Raw genomic sequence first — 17,153 nt, forward strand, 5'->3', positions numbered from 1 at the left:
AAACAAATGGCAACATTGAACAATGCATTTACTGTGACCAACAGAAAGCCGTTGACAAGTCAGCAGAGAGCCTGCTTTTGGGCAGGATGTTGGCGCAAACAACCAATCATTGCATCTGGGGCATCCTGTTGGAAAAAATAATTCATAATCAAATAAAGCCATGAACACAGTTGTAAATTGGCTGTATTTGCCATCCGTGCAAGTCAGGAGGTGGCCGTAGGAAAATCCAACCCTATCCTTTCAAAGACTTTCCTCCTTGCCTCATTTTTAGGCTGAGTTCCAGTGGAAGGTAGAAAATGATTGAATGCCAAGGAGGATGTTAGAAAAGAAAACGATTTCCAGGATATGTAAAACTGTGATTGGGTACATTCAGCAACACCCTTCCCTTGACAAGATCCTTCTTGTAATTTGTAGTCTTCTCTTAAAATCCCAGCGTATTACAATCCTAAATATCTGAGTCCATATATTCACCTTTTCTCAAAGGTCAGACATTATTTTTCATCTGTAACAAAAACGGTCAGTGTTCACCAGTGGAAGAACCAGGGCCAGCTTACCCATTAAGCAGACTAGGTGCTCATCTAGGGATCTGGGAGGCAGCAAAATTTATACATAGAGATATATTAAAGCAATTTCCAAAAAGTTATTTGCCCAGGCAAATTGGGTTTATTTGAAAAATGGAATTAGTGTGGCTATACATGGGTATATGTTTGTGTGTGTGTGTGTATATATATATATATATATATATGTATATATATATATATATATATATATATATATATATATATATATACACACACAAACACATGCTTGTAGACTTTCATATTTTTATAACTATCCTATTTTTAATATTTAAAAGTATGATGTCCAAGTATTCATTTTGAAAATCTAGACAATAGGGAGATCTCAAAACTTAAGCATGCTTAGGTCTGTATCTATACAGAGGAAAGGCCTCAAGAAGCCTCCGGCAAACAGATCAAGCTCAAGGGGCTGGACTTCTTCATCATTGGCCAAAAAACCTCTGTGCTGCTGTAGTATTAGTGTCAGTTCAGTTAATTTGACTTGTTTTTTAATTTTTTATTTATTTAACTATGCCTGATACAGCAGAAAAGTATTCATTTTTGCAGGATTGTTTTGGAATGGGTGATGTTGGGGTGATCATGATTGATTGCAATTATCAGACTTTGCAAAGTTTAACTGAGGGATAATGCAAGGTTGAAAGGTTACCTAGAGTGCCTAATGTCCTTACATGAGCCCTGGAAGGAGCGCAGATGTGCTTAAACCTTTGCCCATCATCACACACGTAAGAATGCCAGAAGAGCGGAAGTACAGTGCCTATAAGCAGTAAGTACAGGCATAAAATTCCACAAGCTGAGGCAGCATTTGGGCAAAAGGCAGTTATAGAGCAGCCCCTGCCGTACATGTTTTCTTCAGGTTTCCCCTACCGCCTATGCGTTGCTGTTTAACCTCCTTGTATTCATGTCAAAGGTTAACTAAAATGTCTGTGACTGCTACTCTTATATATAAATTTGGTGTTCTTAAGCAACCAGGAAACACATGTTCATTGGTTGATTTTCTTTACATCAAGGTTTCCACAAAGCAAGCAGATTCATGAGTTAGTTGCAGTACTGTATTTGAAAGTCTTGACAAAAATACTTTGCACTTGCTAAATGTTACATCCTGACAATGCCATTTTTCCCACAGTTTTGGGAACCAAACCAGAAGATGTTGATGAGCTGGTGGATTGCTTAAAAGGCATTATCCCAGTTCTGAGCAGCACATTGCTTCTGAAGGAAGAATTCAAGCAGGAAGTGGCCAGGACAGCAGGACTGTTATACATTGAAGATCTGAGCTGGCCTGGGCTAGGTGTGCTGAGGTAACTGTAGTATTGAAGGCAGCAGAATGATGACTCTGTTATAGCTTGTTGTCCACACTGTGATGAAATGCGCATTCCACGTAGTTAGACTAAAAATTCCAAAGGCATTCTTTTCTTTTTTTTTTTTTAATATCTTTATTTATAAATTCTTAGGTTCATAGCATAATACAACACATTATCAGTTTTTCACATATTTAACTTCTTTCTCAATATCTCTTCTAACAAATACTCTTTGTACCCCCACCCCCTCCCCTCCTCCCTCTCTAGTCCCCTCGTATATCCTCCCTGCTTTCTTCTCTCATGTGCAGTTGTTCTGGTCTTATGTTCTCTATGCCTAATGCTTTTATCAGAAAGAGTTTCTTAATGTCCATAGTACTCCTAGTGGTGGTACCACCAGCTGGGGGGCATCAAGCTCCATCTCCAGCCCGAGACTTCCAAAGGCATTCTTTACCACCAGCTCTTGCCTGCATATGGATATGCATGACTTTTGATGTGTGCTCATGTTTCTTACCTTTCCCTGAATTCGTTTGAGGATGAGGGTGACAGGAGTATATGAATGCATTCTCTTGTGATTGCATTCCCACCCTGCCCCTCCCCCTAAAACACACTCTCTCTTTGTTCAATCCATATTCTGCCCTGATGCAGTTTTCTCTCTGCCCCACATCTACTCATACATCTCTTTCCTATTTCTTCCCTTCCCACCAGCCTTGTTACTCTGCTCTTTTACTCATCTCCCTGCGAAAGAGCTTGCTGAGGCTACTTTTTGCCGCAATTTAGTAAAAGTACCCCAAAATTATTGAACACACACAGAGCTGCATTAAAGCATAAGCAAACTAAGCATGTGCCTTGGGCCTCATTTAGGGGGGGGGGCATCAGATGTGCTCAGGATTCAGGAGGCTAGGATTGGAAGTGCCTGGATTTTTTCAGGATTCTAAAAATGTGTAAATTAGCTGTCTCAGAGCCAGAAGGATAGTTAAGTGTGTAGATATTTTTCAAAGTTTAGCCCATTGTAGCTCTCCATTTTCCGCCCCCCCCCCCCCCCTCCAGTGCACAGGCTGTGGTAGGATTCAGCCAATAGGAAGACTTCTAGTCTAAGCAGTGTTTAAAACTTGGCGTTTTCAAGGAGCCAGAGGTTTGAAATTTCAAGATTCAAGAATTTTCCTCAATGAATAAGTTTCTAATAGATTCTAAGAAAGAGATTAAAATTATCAAAGCCAAACAGAGTGCACATCAATTAACTTCAAGGCTTGCCATTGTCAATTTAATTTGATGTTTAGAATCATAATTTTAAGGTTTACTTGAAAACTACATAAATACAAAACATCCATTGTTTGGAAAAAGTAGCTTTTCTTGAAAGATTTTCTTTCCTTCCTAACTTCTGAGAGGAGCCTTATTGATCCAGACAAAACATGAACAGATGTATTCTAGAAAACATGAGTTAGGTTTGTGACTTTACAGATAACCCAGCTGTTTAGAAAGGAGCAAGCCATTGTCCTCTCTGCTCACCTTGCACTTCTTGTGCGTCACGGTTCATTCAGTTTAGAATACTTCTCAAACACAGTTTCTCTTTCTTCCTTTAAGATTTTCATATATTTATGTGTAATATATATGTATATATAATATATTTAAAATATTTGTAGCCTGCACCATCCATCCGTTCTGTGTGTTGAGCTCAAGGACATGGATAAAATCCATATAAAACTGGCAAAAATAATACAACTATCATAAACATAATATCCCTTAGTGCCGGGGAAGTTTTTAAATTGTAAGAGTAGATGTCGTCACAGAGGAATACCACTGCTCAAACCGGGTCCTGGAGTGCCCATCCAGCCAGTTGGGTTTTCAGGATATCCATAGAGACTCTGCATGACATAGATGTGCATCCAGTGGAGGTAATGCAGATAGATCTATTGGATATTTAAGAAACCTGACTGGCTAGGAGGTAGGACAGGCTTGAGAAATACTGTTGTAATGCACATGATACACAGCACTAGCAGCTGCTTTGGTCTTGGGGGGAGGGGGGGAGAGAAATTGACATCCAAAAGCAAGATCTGTATTGTCCTAACATGTATGTAAAACTTTCTAATTGAGGACTGTACTGGTGTACATAACCAGGAGCTAAGTACAAGGTCAGGGTATTTTACTGTGGTAACCTTTTTATTGGGGGGTGGGGGGTTGGGTTTGCAGATATGAGCACAACGGAGATGAGCAGGATGCCAGCAAACGAGAAGTGGCGATGGAAAAGATTAATACCATGCTTCTGAAGAAATTAAACGACATGGAATCTGATCTTTCCTTTTCCTCTGGTAACAGCTCTTAATTATTTAAGGAACATACAGATGCGGGGCCATTCTCAAGAGCATACCGACTGGGATTTTAGTCCCACGTTAAGTGGGGATGGGGATGGTGCAGAGGCAGCTTTCACAGCCACAGGGGAGGGGGAAGAGAGAAGGCAGTCAAACATTGCACAACGGTAGTATTTGGGGTGTCCAGATTTAGGGACCATGACTGCAGGGTGCTGTAAGGAGCCCTAGTGCACGTCTTTCATTTAAGAGCTATCACTGCATTGAGAGGGGATATGAAAACAAGGGAAAAATCTCCAGATAAATGTGAGTGGTGAAGTCTGAAAGAGCAGGAGGAAACTGCTGTGACAAAAATAATAAAAAGGAGCACAAACGCCTTTAAAAAGAGATTACGTTGAAGGGCACAGTTCAGTGGGGTCCGGTCCGTTTGTTGTATCTTCCTATAATACGTCCTAATTTAAACTAAAATCACAGGGGGTCCATCTTGCTGTAGATGAAATGTGAGTATTCAGTACTCTACAGAAAAAGCCAGAAATGACAGGATTTGAAGAGAATGTACTTTGTCATTTGTCATTCTGACTTGCTGTAAAATACTGTTTTGCTATTTGAGCAGCCCCCACTGTTAGCTGTGTATTGTACTATGAAAAGTGAAGCTTGTAATTTTACATCTGTACCCTCTGTTTAGACACCACAGGAACACAGCACACTTAAATAAAATGCAGCTGTTTGTTTTCTGTGCTGAGGGGAAAATGCATGTGGCTTAAAGCACTGACATGCGTTCTTGAAATGTTAGCTGTACAAGGATTCTGTGTAGCCGCTCAGCAAATATTACCTCATTTATTGATGCTTCTGGAATTCAGATCCATTTTTTTTTTGTTACATTTGTACCCCGCACTTTCCCACTCATGGCAGGCTCAATGCGGCTTACAGGGGGCAATGGAGGGTTAAGTGACTTGCCCAGAGTCACAAGGAGCTGCCTGTGCCTGAAGTGGGAATCGAACTCAGTTCCTCTGGCCGCACAGGCTTCTGCTTCTGTGAGTCTGACGTCCTGCACGTACATGCAGGACGTCAGACTCACAGAAACAGAAGCCTGCGCAGCCTTCCACTTCCATGTAGAATCTCCAATAGTAGCAACATTCCATGTAGAATCTCCAATAGTATCTATTTTATTTTTGTTACATTTGTACCCTGCGCTTTCCCACTCATGGCAGGCTCAATGCGGCTTACATGGGGCAATGGAGGGTTAAGTGACTTGCCCAGAGTCACAAGGAGCTGCCTGTGCCTGAAGTGGGAATCGAACTCAGTTCCCCAGGACCAAAGTCCACCACCCTAACCACTAGGCCACTCCTCCACTGTTGCTACTATTTGAGATTCTACATGGAATGTTGCTATTCCACTAGCAACATTCCATGTAGAAGTTGGCCCTTGCAGATCACCAATGTGGCTGCGCAGGCTTCTGCTTCTGTGAGTCTGACGTCCTGCACATACGTGCAGGACGTCAGACTCACAGAAACAGAAGCCTGCGCAGCCTTCTACATGGAATGTTGCTAGTGGAATAGCAACATTCCATGTAGAATCTCCCAATAGTAGCAACATTCCACCTAGAATCTCCAATAGTAGCAACATTCCATGTAGAATCTCCAATAGTATCTATTTTATTTTTGTTACATTTGTACCCTGCACTTTCCCACTCATGGCAGGCTCAATGCGGCTTACATGGGGCAATGGAGGGTTAAGTGACTTGCCCAGAGTCACAAGGAGCTGCCTGGGCCTGAAGTGGGAATAGAACTCAGTTCCTCAGTTCCCCAGGACCAAAGTCCACCACCCTAACCACTAGGCCACTCCTCCACTCCGTTTCCATTTCTAGAACTTGCTCCCTGCTTAATGACTGTTAGCGGATTCTTATTCTCTTAAACGTAAAATTTACTCTTTGCCTCCAGGCCCAGAGTTTGGAGCAGAGAAGAACTGCATTTACATTGGTATGGCAGACGAGGACCTTGATGTTTCAGAGCTAGTACAAACCATTGCAGCAACAGGCAGAGAAATCGAAGAGAACTCAAAGGTATAAAACACTGTTCAATGTTTTCCTTGTTTAAGACCAATCTTGCCAACTAGGAACTTTCTTGGTTTAGCTCAATCTTCCCTCATTCAAGAGCCACATTGTGCTTCACGAGGCCGCTGTGACAAGTGTGGCTGGTAAGCAGAGTTGTTTTAAGCCTTAGAAATAGAAAATGACCCAAAAGGTCTTACTCAAAACCTGTAATAACTTCTCTCAGGTCTCCTCTCCCACAGTTCTTTCCTTTTAACCCTCCAGTAATGTCTGGGATTAAATGGAAAGCAGATCAGGACTTTGCAGTTTACTTTCAGAAATGACTCCAGTAGCTCTAGTTGTGCTTTTACCTGAGTGAATATTGGCTCCCCCGTAGGTGAAGGCCGCCACAGTTTCATGCTGGGCCTGAGTATGCACAAGTCTTAGGTCAATCAATGATATCGCTTCCACACAGTTCTAAAAAGAAAGTATTACAGGAGAGCAAAAGGGAGACTGGAGGAGGAAGAATTCTAATTGAGGCATTGAGGAGTGGGATAGAGTCCCTTTTCAGTAAGCTCTCAACAGAAATGGGAACACAAGCAAATAGCACCCATTCTGCCCTCTTTTGTTTAGCTGTTGGAAAACATGACAGAAGTTGTTCGGAAAGGAATCCTCGAAGCTCAGGTCCAGTTGCAGAAGGCAAATGAAGAAAGGCTTCTGGAAGAGGTGAGACCAGCCATGGTGGAAGTGCCAGCAGTTAATGGCAACATGGCCAGGTTTCTTGCCATGTGGATCTAACGCTATTGTCTCCTCTTTCTCCAGGGGGTGCTGCGCCAGCTGCCTTTATTTGGGTCTGTACTAAACTGGTTTTCTCCCATCCAAACGTCACCAAAGGGTAGAACCTTTAACCTGTCTGCAGGTAAGGAATATATTTACCTACTGTAGGTATGTTCTAAATTGGCAGAGCTTGAGTGAGTATTTGGATAAAAAGGAAATAATGCTTTCAAAGCAATTTTTTTTTTTAATTTGACCTGGCTGAACTGGAAAGTCCCTTATTCTGATGATTTCAGTACAGTAAGAAAAAAGAAATCTTCCTCTGTGGTTATTTAACGTGTTAAAATTTCCCCCCCCCCCCCCCCCCGTTTACTAAGCTGTGCGCTAATGCCTACACAGCCCGTTCACTTTGAATGGGCTGTGTTGGAATTGCCACGCAGCAGCCACTAGTGCGGCTTAGTAAACGGGGGGGGGGGGGGGGGGTTGTTAGACACACAGCAAACGCTGAGTCACTTTGAAATAATAACATGAATACCTTGTACTGATGTGAAATCATATAGTTTTGAGCCTGTCTCTCTTTCCTCTCTTCTGTGATCAGGGTCTCTGGAGTCCACAGAAATGACTTATGTATCGAAAACTCAAAGTACTGGAACAACTCCACCTCCAACGCCTACATCTAGTCGCATTAAACAAGGACATCTAGGTGAGACTTGCTCGCTACCCCCTACCTCCTCCCATTGTCTTCAGCATTCTGCTAATTTTAAAAGAGAAACACTTGTGAATTTCCTGTCCGAAGCAAGAGGTTTATCTCCTAATAGAAACAAGAGCTTTTGCTTTTATGTTCAAACTTTTATTTTATTGATAATATAAAAAGCATAGATCAACAAAGCAACCTGTCACACATTTTTAACATTTTCTTTCCCCTACTCGACCTTGCTCCCCTCCTCCTCCAAAACAGAGCGTTGTTTTTAAAGCAGCATGTCAGCAAAGCAGACACTGTTGGACTGCAGTCCTGGATCGATGACGATTTAAAAACAAAATCACTTTTCAAAGTTGATTCATCTATCATTTTTAGGTTGTATATATTGGGACATGGTTCTTCTTTTTCACTTAATTTCTTTTGGCTCATCACAGCATTTTTCTGTGCTGTATGCTGCATTCTTTAAAGCACACAGTGGGGCCCTTTTTCCTAAAGGTTGCTAAGCCCTAATGCACAATTAGCACACGAGAAAATGTTTACCGCAAAATATGTGTTTTGTGGTAATTCTCCTGTTTCCGTGTACTAAGCACGTATTAATTTATTTCTTTTTTAATATTTTTCTGAAAGGGTATGGCATGGGTGGAGATTGGATGTATTAACATGAACAGGCTAGCGCGTTCACTAAACTAGTTAATGCAGGGTTAACGAGGGAACATTTAGCACCTCCTAAATAGGAGGTGGCTAGTGCTTCCATGTTAATCACATACTAATGGAAGCATCAGCATGGGACCTGCAAAAAAATATATAAAAAGCCCTAAAAACTGCTGCAATAAATCTGGGCTTAGCATGCAGGAAATTCTGCGTTAGCATGCAGTATGTCCAGATTTTATTGCATCTTTGTTAAAGGGCCTCTGTAATAGTAGAATCTTCAGTGTCATTTGATTGACTGAAGCGACTGTTTTGTGATGTCGCAGCATGCTGTCACAACAAGGTAAAAGTGCGGAAATATTTTACTCAAGAGAAATTTAGGCTATCGGTAAGATCCCTAATTCTGACAAAAAAATGATTATTGTAATATTATTTCTCCGAGGACAAGCAGGCTGCTTGTTCTCACGACTGGGTGACGTCCGCGGCAGCCCCCACCAACCGGAAATAAGCTTCGCGGGACGGTCAGCACGCAGGGCACGCCCACCGCGCATGCGCGGCCGTCTTCCCGCCCGTGCGCGACCGCTCCCGCCAGTTACTTTTTTTCCGCGACTGAGAGAGTTGTGTTTTCCCCTCTCTCTCGTTTCAGCCGCCGGATTTTTTCGACCGCGTTTACGCGGATCGTCGCTTTTGGCCTGTTCGGCCTCTTCTTCTTCTTCTTTCTCTTTTATTAAAAAAAAAAAAAAAAAAAAAAAAAAGAATTTTGCGCGTGTGGAGCACGCGCTCCTTCTTTTCCCTCGCTTTCTAGCGGGGACGCCTCGTTGCGGCCTAGTGGCCGCTCGGTCGGTTACAATTTTCGTGGTGTGATTTTAGCCACCATTGCCGACTTTGACTTCGCTGAAGAGGAGTCGATGCCGAAGCGTCATCGCAGAGAGGAGAGATCTCCGTCGGTGGTGGAGGTACCGACGCGTCGGGGTTCCGGCACCTCGGTGCCGTCTCCTGGCCCCCAGCAGCTTCCGGCACCGACACCCTTACCGGCCCCACCGCCTTTCCCGGCAGCGGGCCTGGACGAGTGCCTCAGAGCCATCCTTCCGGGGATCCTGGAAGGGCTGATGCGCCAGGCTGTGCCGGCGCCGGGGGTGCTTGCGCCCTCGGCGCCGATGACTGTGGCGCCGGCGAGCTCTAGCCCGGCGCCGGGGCAGTCGACACCGCCGCCGCTTGCGGTGCCGGTCTCGACAGCCACGCAGGTGGAGTCCCCGTCGACGTCGATGGAGGGAGCTCCGTCCCCGCCGGCGCGGGAGTCCACCGCTCGACGACACCGAGACCTCGGTGCCTCGACGTCGAGCCGGGCCCGGTACCGGACTCAGCTACATGAGCTAATGTCCGATACCGAGGACGAGGACTCGTGGGGGGAAGAGGAGGACCCGAGATATTTCTCCTCCGAGGAGTCTACAGGCCTTCCCTCGGACCCCACGCCGTCACCGGAGAGGAAGCTCTCACCTCCTGAGAGTCTCTCCTTTGCCTCCTTTGTGCGGGATATGTCTATAAGCATTCCCTTTCCCATGGTCTCTGTGGAAGAGCCGAGGGCCGAGATGCTCGAGGTCCTCGACTATCCATCACCACCTAGAGAGTCCTCCACGGTACCGCTGCACAATGTCCTGAAGGAGACGCTGCTCCGGAACTGGGTGCGACCACTAACTAATCCCACCATTCCCAAGAAAGCAGAGTCCCAGTACAGGATCCACTCTGACCCAGAGCTCATGCGGCCCCAGTTGCCCCATGACTCAGCGGTCGTGGATTCTGCTCTCAAGAGGGCACGGAGTTCGAGGGATACCGCCTCGGCGCCCCCGGGGCGGGAGTCTCGCACTCTGGACTCATTTGGGAGGAAGGCCTACCAATCCTCCATGCTCGTGACCCGCATCCAATCTTACCTGCTCTATATGAGCATCCACATGCGGACCAATGTGCAACAGCTGGCGGACCTGGTCGATAAGCTCCCGCCGGAGCAGTCCAGGCCTTATCAGGAGGTGGTCAGGCAGCTGAAGGCGTGCAGAAAGTTCCTGTCCAGGGGGATTTTTGACACCTGTGACGTGGCATCTCGTGCTGCGGCCCAAGGTATAGTGATGCGCAGGCTCTCATGGCTGCGTGCCTCTGACCTGGACAACCGCACCCAGCAGAGACTGGCTGACGTCCCTTGCCGGGGGGATAACATTTTCGGTGAGAAGGTCGAGCAGATGGTGGACCAACTGCATCAGCGGGAGACCGCTCTCGACAAGCTCTCCCACCGGGCGCCTTCAGCACCCGCCCCCACGGGTGGGCGTTTTTCCCGGGCACGGCAGGCTGCACCCTATTCTTTTGCAAAGCGTAGGTACAACCAGCCGGCCCGAAGGCCTCGTCAGGCACAGGGACAGCCCCAGCGCGCTCGTTCTCGTCAACAGCGTGCGCCTAAGCAGCCCCCTGCGCCTCCACAGCAAAAGCCGGGGACGGGCTTTTGACTGGATCCACGGGAACATAGCCGCCCTACAAGTGTCCGTACCGGACGATCTGCCGGTCGGAGGGAGGTTAAAATTTTTTCACCAAAGGTGGCCTCTCATAACCTCCGACCAGTGGGTTCTCCAAATAGTGCGGTGCGGATACGCCCTGAATTTGGCCTCCCTGCCTCCAAATTGTCCTCCGGGAGCTCAGTCTTTCAGCTCCCATCACAAGCAGGTACTTGCAGAGGAACTCTCCGCCCTTCTCAGCGCCAATGCGGTCGAGCCCGTACCACCCGGGCAGGAAGGGCAGGGATTCTATTCCAGGTACTTCCTTGTGGAAAAGAAAACAGGGGGGATGCGTCCCATCCTAGACCTGAGAGGCCTGAACAAATTCCTGGTCAAAGAAAAGTTCAGGATGCTTTCCTTGGGCACCCTTCTGCCAATGATTCAGAAAAACGATTGGCTATGTTCCCTGGATTTAAAGGACGCATACACTCACATCCCGATACTGCCAGCTCACAGGCAGTATCTCAGATTCCGACTGGGCGCACGGCACTTTCAGTATTGTGTGCTGCCCTTTGGGCTCGCCTCTGCCCCACGAGTGTTTACCAAGTGCCTCGTGGTGGTAGCGGCCTATCTACGCAAGCTGGGAGTGCACGTGTTCCCATATCTCGACGATTGGCTGGTCAAGAACACCTCGGAGGCAGGAGCCCTCCGGTCCATGCAGTGCACTATCCAACTTCTGGAGCTGCTGGGGTTTGTGATAAATTACCCAAAGTCCCATCTCCAGCCAACTCAGTCTCTGGAATTCATAGGAGCGCTGCTGAATTCCCAGACAGCTCAGGCCTACCTTCCCGAAGCGAGGGCCACCAATCTCTTGACCCTGGCTTCGCAGACCAGAGCGTCTCAGCAGATCACAGCTCGGCAGATGTTGAGACTTCTGGGTCATATGGCCTCCACAGTTCATGTGACTCCCATGGCTCGTCTTCACATGAGATCTGCTCAATGGACCCTAGCTTCCCAGTGGTTCCAGGCCACCGGGAATCTAGAAGATGTCATCCGCCTCTCCACCAGTTGCTGCACTTCACTGCTCTGGTGGACCATCCGGACCAATTTGACCCTGGGACGCCCATTCCAAATTCCGCAGCCCACGAAAGTGCTGACGACGGATGCATCTCGCCTGGGGTGGGGAGCCCATGTCGATGGGCTCCACACTCAGGGTCTGTGGTCCCTCCAGGAAAAGGATCTGCAGATCAACCTCCTGGAGCTCCGAGCGATCTGGAACGCACTGAAGGCTTTCAGAGATCGGCTGTCCTGTCAAATTATCCAAATTCGGACAGACAATCAGGTTGCAATGTATTACGTCAACAAGCAGGGGGGCACCGGATCTCGCCCCCTGTGCCAGGAGGCCGTCGGGATGTGGCGTTGGGCGTGTCGGTTCGGCATGCTCCTCCAAGCCACGTACCTGGCAGGCGTAAACAACAGTCTGGCCGACAGACTGAGCAGAGTCATGCAACCGCACGAGTGGTCGCTCCATGCCAGAGTGGTACGCAAGATCTTCCGAGCGTGGGGCACCCCCTCGGTGGACCTTTTCGCCTCTCAGACCAACCACAAGCTGCCTCTGTTCTGTTCCAGACTTCAGGCACACGGCAGGCTAGCGTCGGATGCCTTTCTCCTCCATTGGGGGACCGGCCTCCTGTATGCTTATCCTCCCATACCTTTGGTGGGGAAGACCTTACTGAAGCTCAAGCAAGACCGCGGCACCATGATTCTGATCGCGCCCTTTTGGCCCCGTCAGATCTGGTTCCCTCTTCTTCTGGAGTTGTCCTCCGAAGAACCGTGGAGATTGGAGTGTTTTCCGACTCTCATTTCGCAGAACGACGGAGCGTTGCTGCACCCCAACCTTCAGTCTCTGGCTCTCACGGCCTGGATGTTGAGGGCGTAGACTTCACTGCGTTGGGTCTGTCTGAGGGTGTCTCCCGGGTCTTGCTTGCCTCTAGGAAGGATTCCACTAAAAAGAGTTACTTTTTCAAGTGGAGGAGGTTTGTCGTGTGGTGTGAGAGCATGGCCCTAGAACCTCGTTCTTGCCCTGCACAGAACCTGCTTGAATACCTTCTGCACTTATCAGAGTCTGGCCTCAAGACCAACTCAGTAAGGAATCACCTTAGTGCGATTAGTGCTTACCATTATCGTGTGGAAGGAAAAGCCATCTCTGGAGAGCCTTTAGTCGTTCGATTCATGAGAGGCTTGCTTTTGTCAAAGCCCCCTATCAAGCCTCCTGCTGTGTCATGGGATCTCAACGTCGTCCTCACCCAGCTGATGAAACCTCCTTTTGAGCCACTGAATACCTGCCATCTGAAGTACTTGACCTGGAAGGTCATTTTCTTGGTGGCAGTTACTTCAGCTCGTAGGGTCAGTGAGCTTCAAGCCCTAGTAGCTCATGCTCCATATACCAAATTTCATCACAACAGAGTAGTGCTCCGCACCCACCCAAAGTTCCTGCCGAAGGTGGTGTCGGAGTTCCATCTTAACCAGTCAATTGTCTTGCCAACATTCTTCCCCAGGCCGCATACCCGCCCTGCTGAACGTCAGTTGCACACATTGGACTGCAAGAGAGCATTGGCCTTCTACTTGGAGCGGACACAGCCCAACAGACAGTCCGCCCAATTGTTTGTTTCTTTCGACCCTAACAGGCTAGGGGTCGCTGTCGGGAAACGCACCATCTCTAATTGGCTAGCAGATTGCATTTCCTTCACTTACGCCCAGGCTGGGCTGACTCTTGAGGGTCATGTCACGGCTCATAGTGTCAGAGCCATGGCAGCGTCAGTGGCCCACTTGAAGTCAGCCACTATTGAAGAGATCTGCAAGGCTGCGACGTGGTCATCTGTCCACACATTCACGTCTCATTACTGCCTCCAGCAGGATACCCGACGCGACAGTCGGTTCGGGCAGTCGGTGCTGCAGAATCTGTTTGGGGTGTAAATCCAACTCCACCCTCCAGGACCCGAATTTATTCTGGTCAGGCTGCACTCTCAGTTAGTTGTTCTTCGTAGGTCAATTTCTGTTATACCCTCGCCGTTGCGAGGTTCAATTGACCTGGGTTCTTGTTTTGAGTGAGCCTGAGAGCTAGGGATACCCCAGTCGTGAGAACAAGCAGCCTGCTTGTCCTCGGAGAAAGGGTATGATACATACCTGTAGCAGTTGTTCTCCGAGGACAGCAGGCTGATTGTTCTCACCTTCCCTCCCTCCTCCCCTTTGGAGTTGTGTGTTTCATATTTTTTGCTAGTCATTCAACTGGCGGGAGCGGTCGCGCACGGGCGGGAAGACGGCCGCGCATGCGCGGTGGGCGTGCCCTGCGTGCTGACCGTCCCGCGAAGCTTATTTCCGGTTGGTGGGGGCTGCCGCGGACGTCACCCAGTCGTGAGAACAATCAGCCTGCTGTCCTCGGAGAACAACTGCTACAGGTATGTATCATACCCTATATTTGGGATGTGCAAAACATTTAATCAAAAGACTGTGAACTACCCAGAATATAGCTATTCGACTTATTTGTGGCCTGAAAAAGTTTGATAATTTCCCCATATTATGTTCAGTTTCATTGGTTGCCGGTAGAGGTCCGAATACTTTTTAAATTATGCTGCTTTGTTTTTAAAATTATTCAGGGCACTTCAATAGTGTATTTGCGCTCAATGATTACACAATACTGTTTTCAAAATATAACACTCAAAATCATCTACAATTATCAATTCCTTCTTATAAAGGGGATTGCATTTTAAAAAAAAAATTTTTCTAGCCTATTTTCTTATTAGGGAGCCAAAATTTGGAATTCCTTGCTGGCTTCTGTGATCTCTCTTTCTCAATATGTGCCTTTTCGTAAACTGCTTAAGGCAATCTTATTTAGACAGCATATACTTTCAGGTTACCGTATTTTTCGGACTATAAGACGCACTTTTTTCCCCCAAAATTTGGGAGGAAAATGGGGGGTGCGTCTTATAGTCCGAAGGTAGCATTTTTGGACCGCCGTCCCGTACTTACACGATTCCATGTTCCCTGGTGGTCTAGTGACGTCGGGGCAGGAAAGAGCCCCCTCTTTCCTGCCCATCGCGCTGCTCTCCGTGCTCCTCACTGCTTTTCTGACGGTCTCGGCGAGATTCAAAATGGCCGCTTTGAATATCGCCGAGACCGTCAGAAAGCAGTGAGGAGCACGGAGAGCAGCGCGATGGGCAGGAAAGAGGGGGCTCTTTCCTGCCCCGACGTCACTAGACCACCAGGGAACATGGAATCGTGTAAGTACGGGACGGCGGTCCAAAACTCAGACAAGACGCACCGGAGCACCTAGGTTTTAGAGGAGGGAAAAAGGAAAAATTTTTTTTCCTATTTCCCTCCTCTAAAACCTAGGTGCGTCTTATGGTCCGGTGCGTCTTATAGTCCGAAAAATACGGTAATTTCAGATTAATTGTACCTGTCTGTTAAGTTGTTATTGTATTCTGATTTGTTTTTTGTAAGCTCCCAGTTTGCTGGACTGGTTTCTATTTAGAATATAATCTGCCCCTAATTAATGTTTGGTGTGAGCATAATAGAAATCTCTGGTAATATAATATAATTGACACTTCCTGCAATGTGCTAATTGTCTTGATGTATTATGAACTATATGTCTTCACAGGTCAAAAGGCTTTTAGGAGATCTTTGAGAAGCTCAGATGCCTTAAGTGAGACCAGTTCAGTGAGTCACAATGAAGAGGCAGAGCAAGCAGTTCCTGACACACTGTGGCAAGAAGGGCCTAAGCAGCAAGACCAGGATCCAGCCTTCCAGACACCAACTTTTACTGCCGAGACCCAAAACGGGGAGTCCCAGCTCTCCGACTGCAGCGGCACCAAAGAGGAGGAGCAGGATAATCTAAGATAGAACAAAGACTTGGAGAATTAAGACTTTATTTAAAAAGAAAAAAAAAATTCCCTGACATGCAGGGATTATAAAAGATATTAATTTAAAATGTGAACAGTGCCATGAGGTTGTACAGTAATGACTACTGTAATTTATGATTAACCAAGAGTTTGCACATGTGATCTGAGAAAAGGCTTTTCCCATCAAACGGTCAACTTGTTCTGCTGTATGTTAAGATCAGTTTTTTTTTTGTGTGCAGCTGCTTCTCTTAAAGTAGTTCATTTTAGTGTCAGTGGTGTTGTTACTAAGCTCTACGAGTGCTTTGCAAATAGCTCACAACCCTTTCTGATTGGTTAAACTTTTTTAATCAGTCACATGGCCACAGTAGCTACCATCAAGCAACTGGGTCACCATTCCTGACTTGTTTCTTTCCCCGATACTGATTCTAAACATAACCCAGCACCAAGGATGACATTATGTCAGTATCCGAAACATGATATTAAAAAGAAAACAAAACAAAAACTGCATAATGTATCCAGCATATGCACTTTTTCCTTTTTTTTTTTTTTTTTTAAATCTCCAGTAGCAGAATTCTAAATAAATAGCTTCAGAGAACGGGAAAAGAAGAAACTGCCCATCTGATTAAGAAATCCATCATGGATGAGTCAGTGCTGTTTTCCTCCAACATTCTGATTTGAAAGCAGTATCTGCTTGCATGAATTTGAATTTAGTTATTCTCTTCTTGGAGAATGCACAAAGAAAAATTATTGTATCTTATAAGTAGATTAGTTGGTACTCAATATACTGCCCTTCCATGAAAAATCAGAGCAGTGTACAATAAAATTACACATATATAAATCTGCTTTGGGGGACTTGCATCAAGTTCTATAGCAAGGGAACCAGTATGTATGTGACATATCAAACTGTCCCATTGCTAATGCAATCATTGCTGGGCTTCCTGGTTTTGCTGTGCATGAAGTCATCAGTATGAAACAATTCGGTGTTTAAAGGGATGTAGTTTGGTGATGCAGATCTATTGTTTAAAAATTAAAGCCTCTACAAATATATAAATGGGGACTCCCAAGGATAACTCCAATCAAATACAACTCATAATAATCCCCTCTGAATGTGTGTACGTCACTTCCTTAATCAACTTTTGAGTAATTTTATCAATATTTCTAAAAAATGGGAGGAAAAGCTTCAACTGACTCCTTATACAAAGCCATATGCTTCTGGGAGTTCATGCAGTCATCATTAGCTCAAAAACCTCCCCAAAACTTTTTATTTATATAGATGTAAGCAAGATTTTAAAGCAGCTTTCACTTAGCTTTTAAAGATGCATCAACTCTTTATATCACTCTTTTCCATGGTCGTGAAGAGTTGATGCATCTTTAAAAGCTAAGTGAAAGCTGATTTAAAATCTTGCTTACATCTATATAAACAAACAGTTTTGGGGAGGTTTTTGAGCTAG

At 46.1% G+C, this 17,153-nt stretch overlaps 1 protein-coding gene across 1 annotated transcript in view; it reads left to right on the top strand.

Annotated features, from left to right (window-relative positions):
* Positions 1 to 16,868, top strand: part of PDXDC1 (pyridoxal dependent decarboxylase domain containing 1) — an 83,835-nt gene extending 66,967 nt beyond the window's left edge. Inside the window, exons 17-23 of the mRNA XM_030211715.1 lie at positions 1,702 to 1,873; positions 4,061 to 4,179; positions 6,117 to 6,238; positions 6,839 to 6,931; positions 7,028 to 7,124; positions 7,578 to 7,682; positions 15,462 to 16,868. Coding sequence (XP_030067575.1) covers positions 1,702 to 1,873; positions 4,061 to 4,179; positions 6,117 to 6,238; positions 6,839 to 6,931; positions 7,028 to 7,124; positions 7,578 to 7,682; positions 15,462 to 15,703 — 950 coding nt within the window. The 3' untranslated portion in view covers positions 15,704 to 16,868. The remainder of the gene's footprint in view (positions 1 to 1,701; positions 1,874 to 4,060; positions 4,180 to 6,116; positions 6,239 to 6,838; positions 6,932 to 7,027; positions 7,125 to 7,577; positions 7,683 to 15,461) is intronic.
* Positions 16,869 to 17,153: the final 285 nt, after the last annotated feature.

Source organism: Microcaecilia unicolor, chromosome 8 (genome assembly GCF_901765095.1).
Source record: "Microcaecilia unicolor chromosome 8, aMicUni1.1, whole genome shotgun sequence".
Taxonomy (NCBI): Eukaryota; Metazoa; Chordata; class Amphibia; order Gymnophiona; family Siphonopidae; genus Microcaecilia; species Microcaecilia unicolor.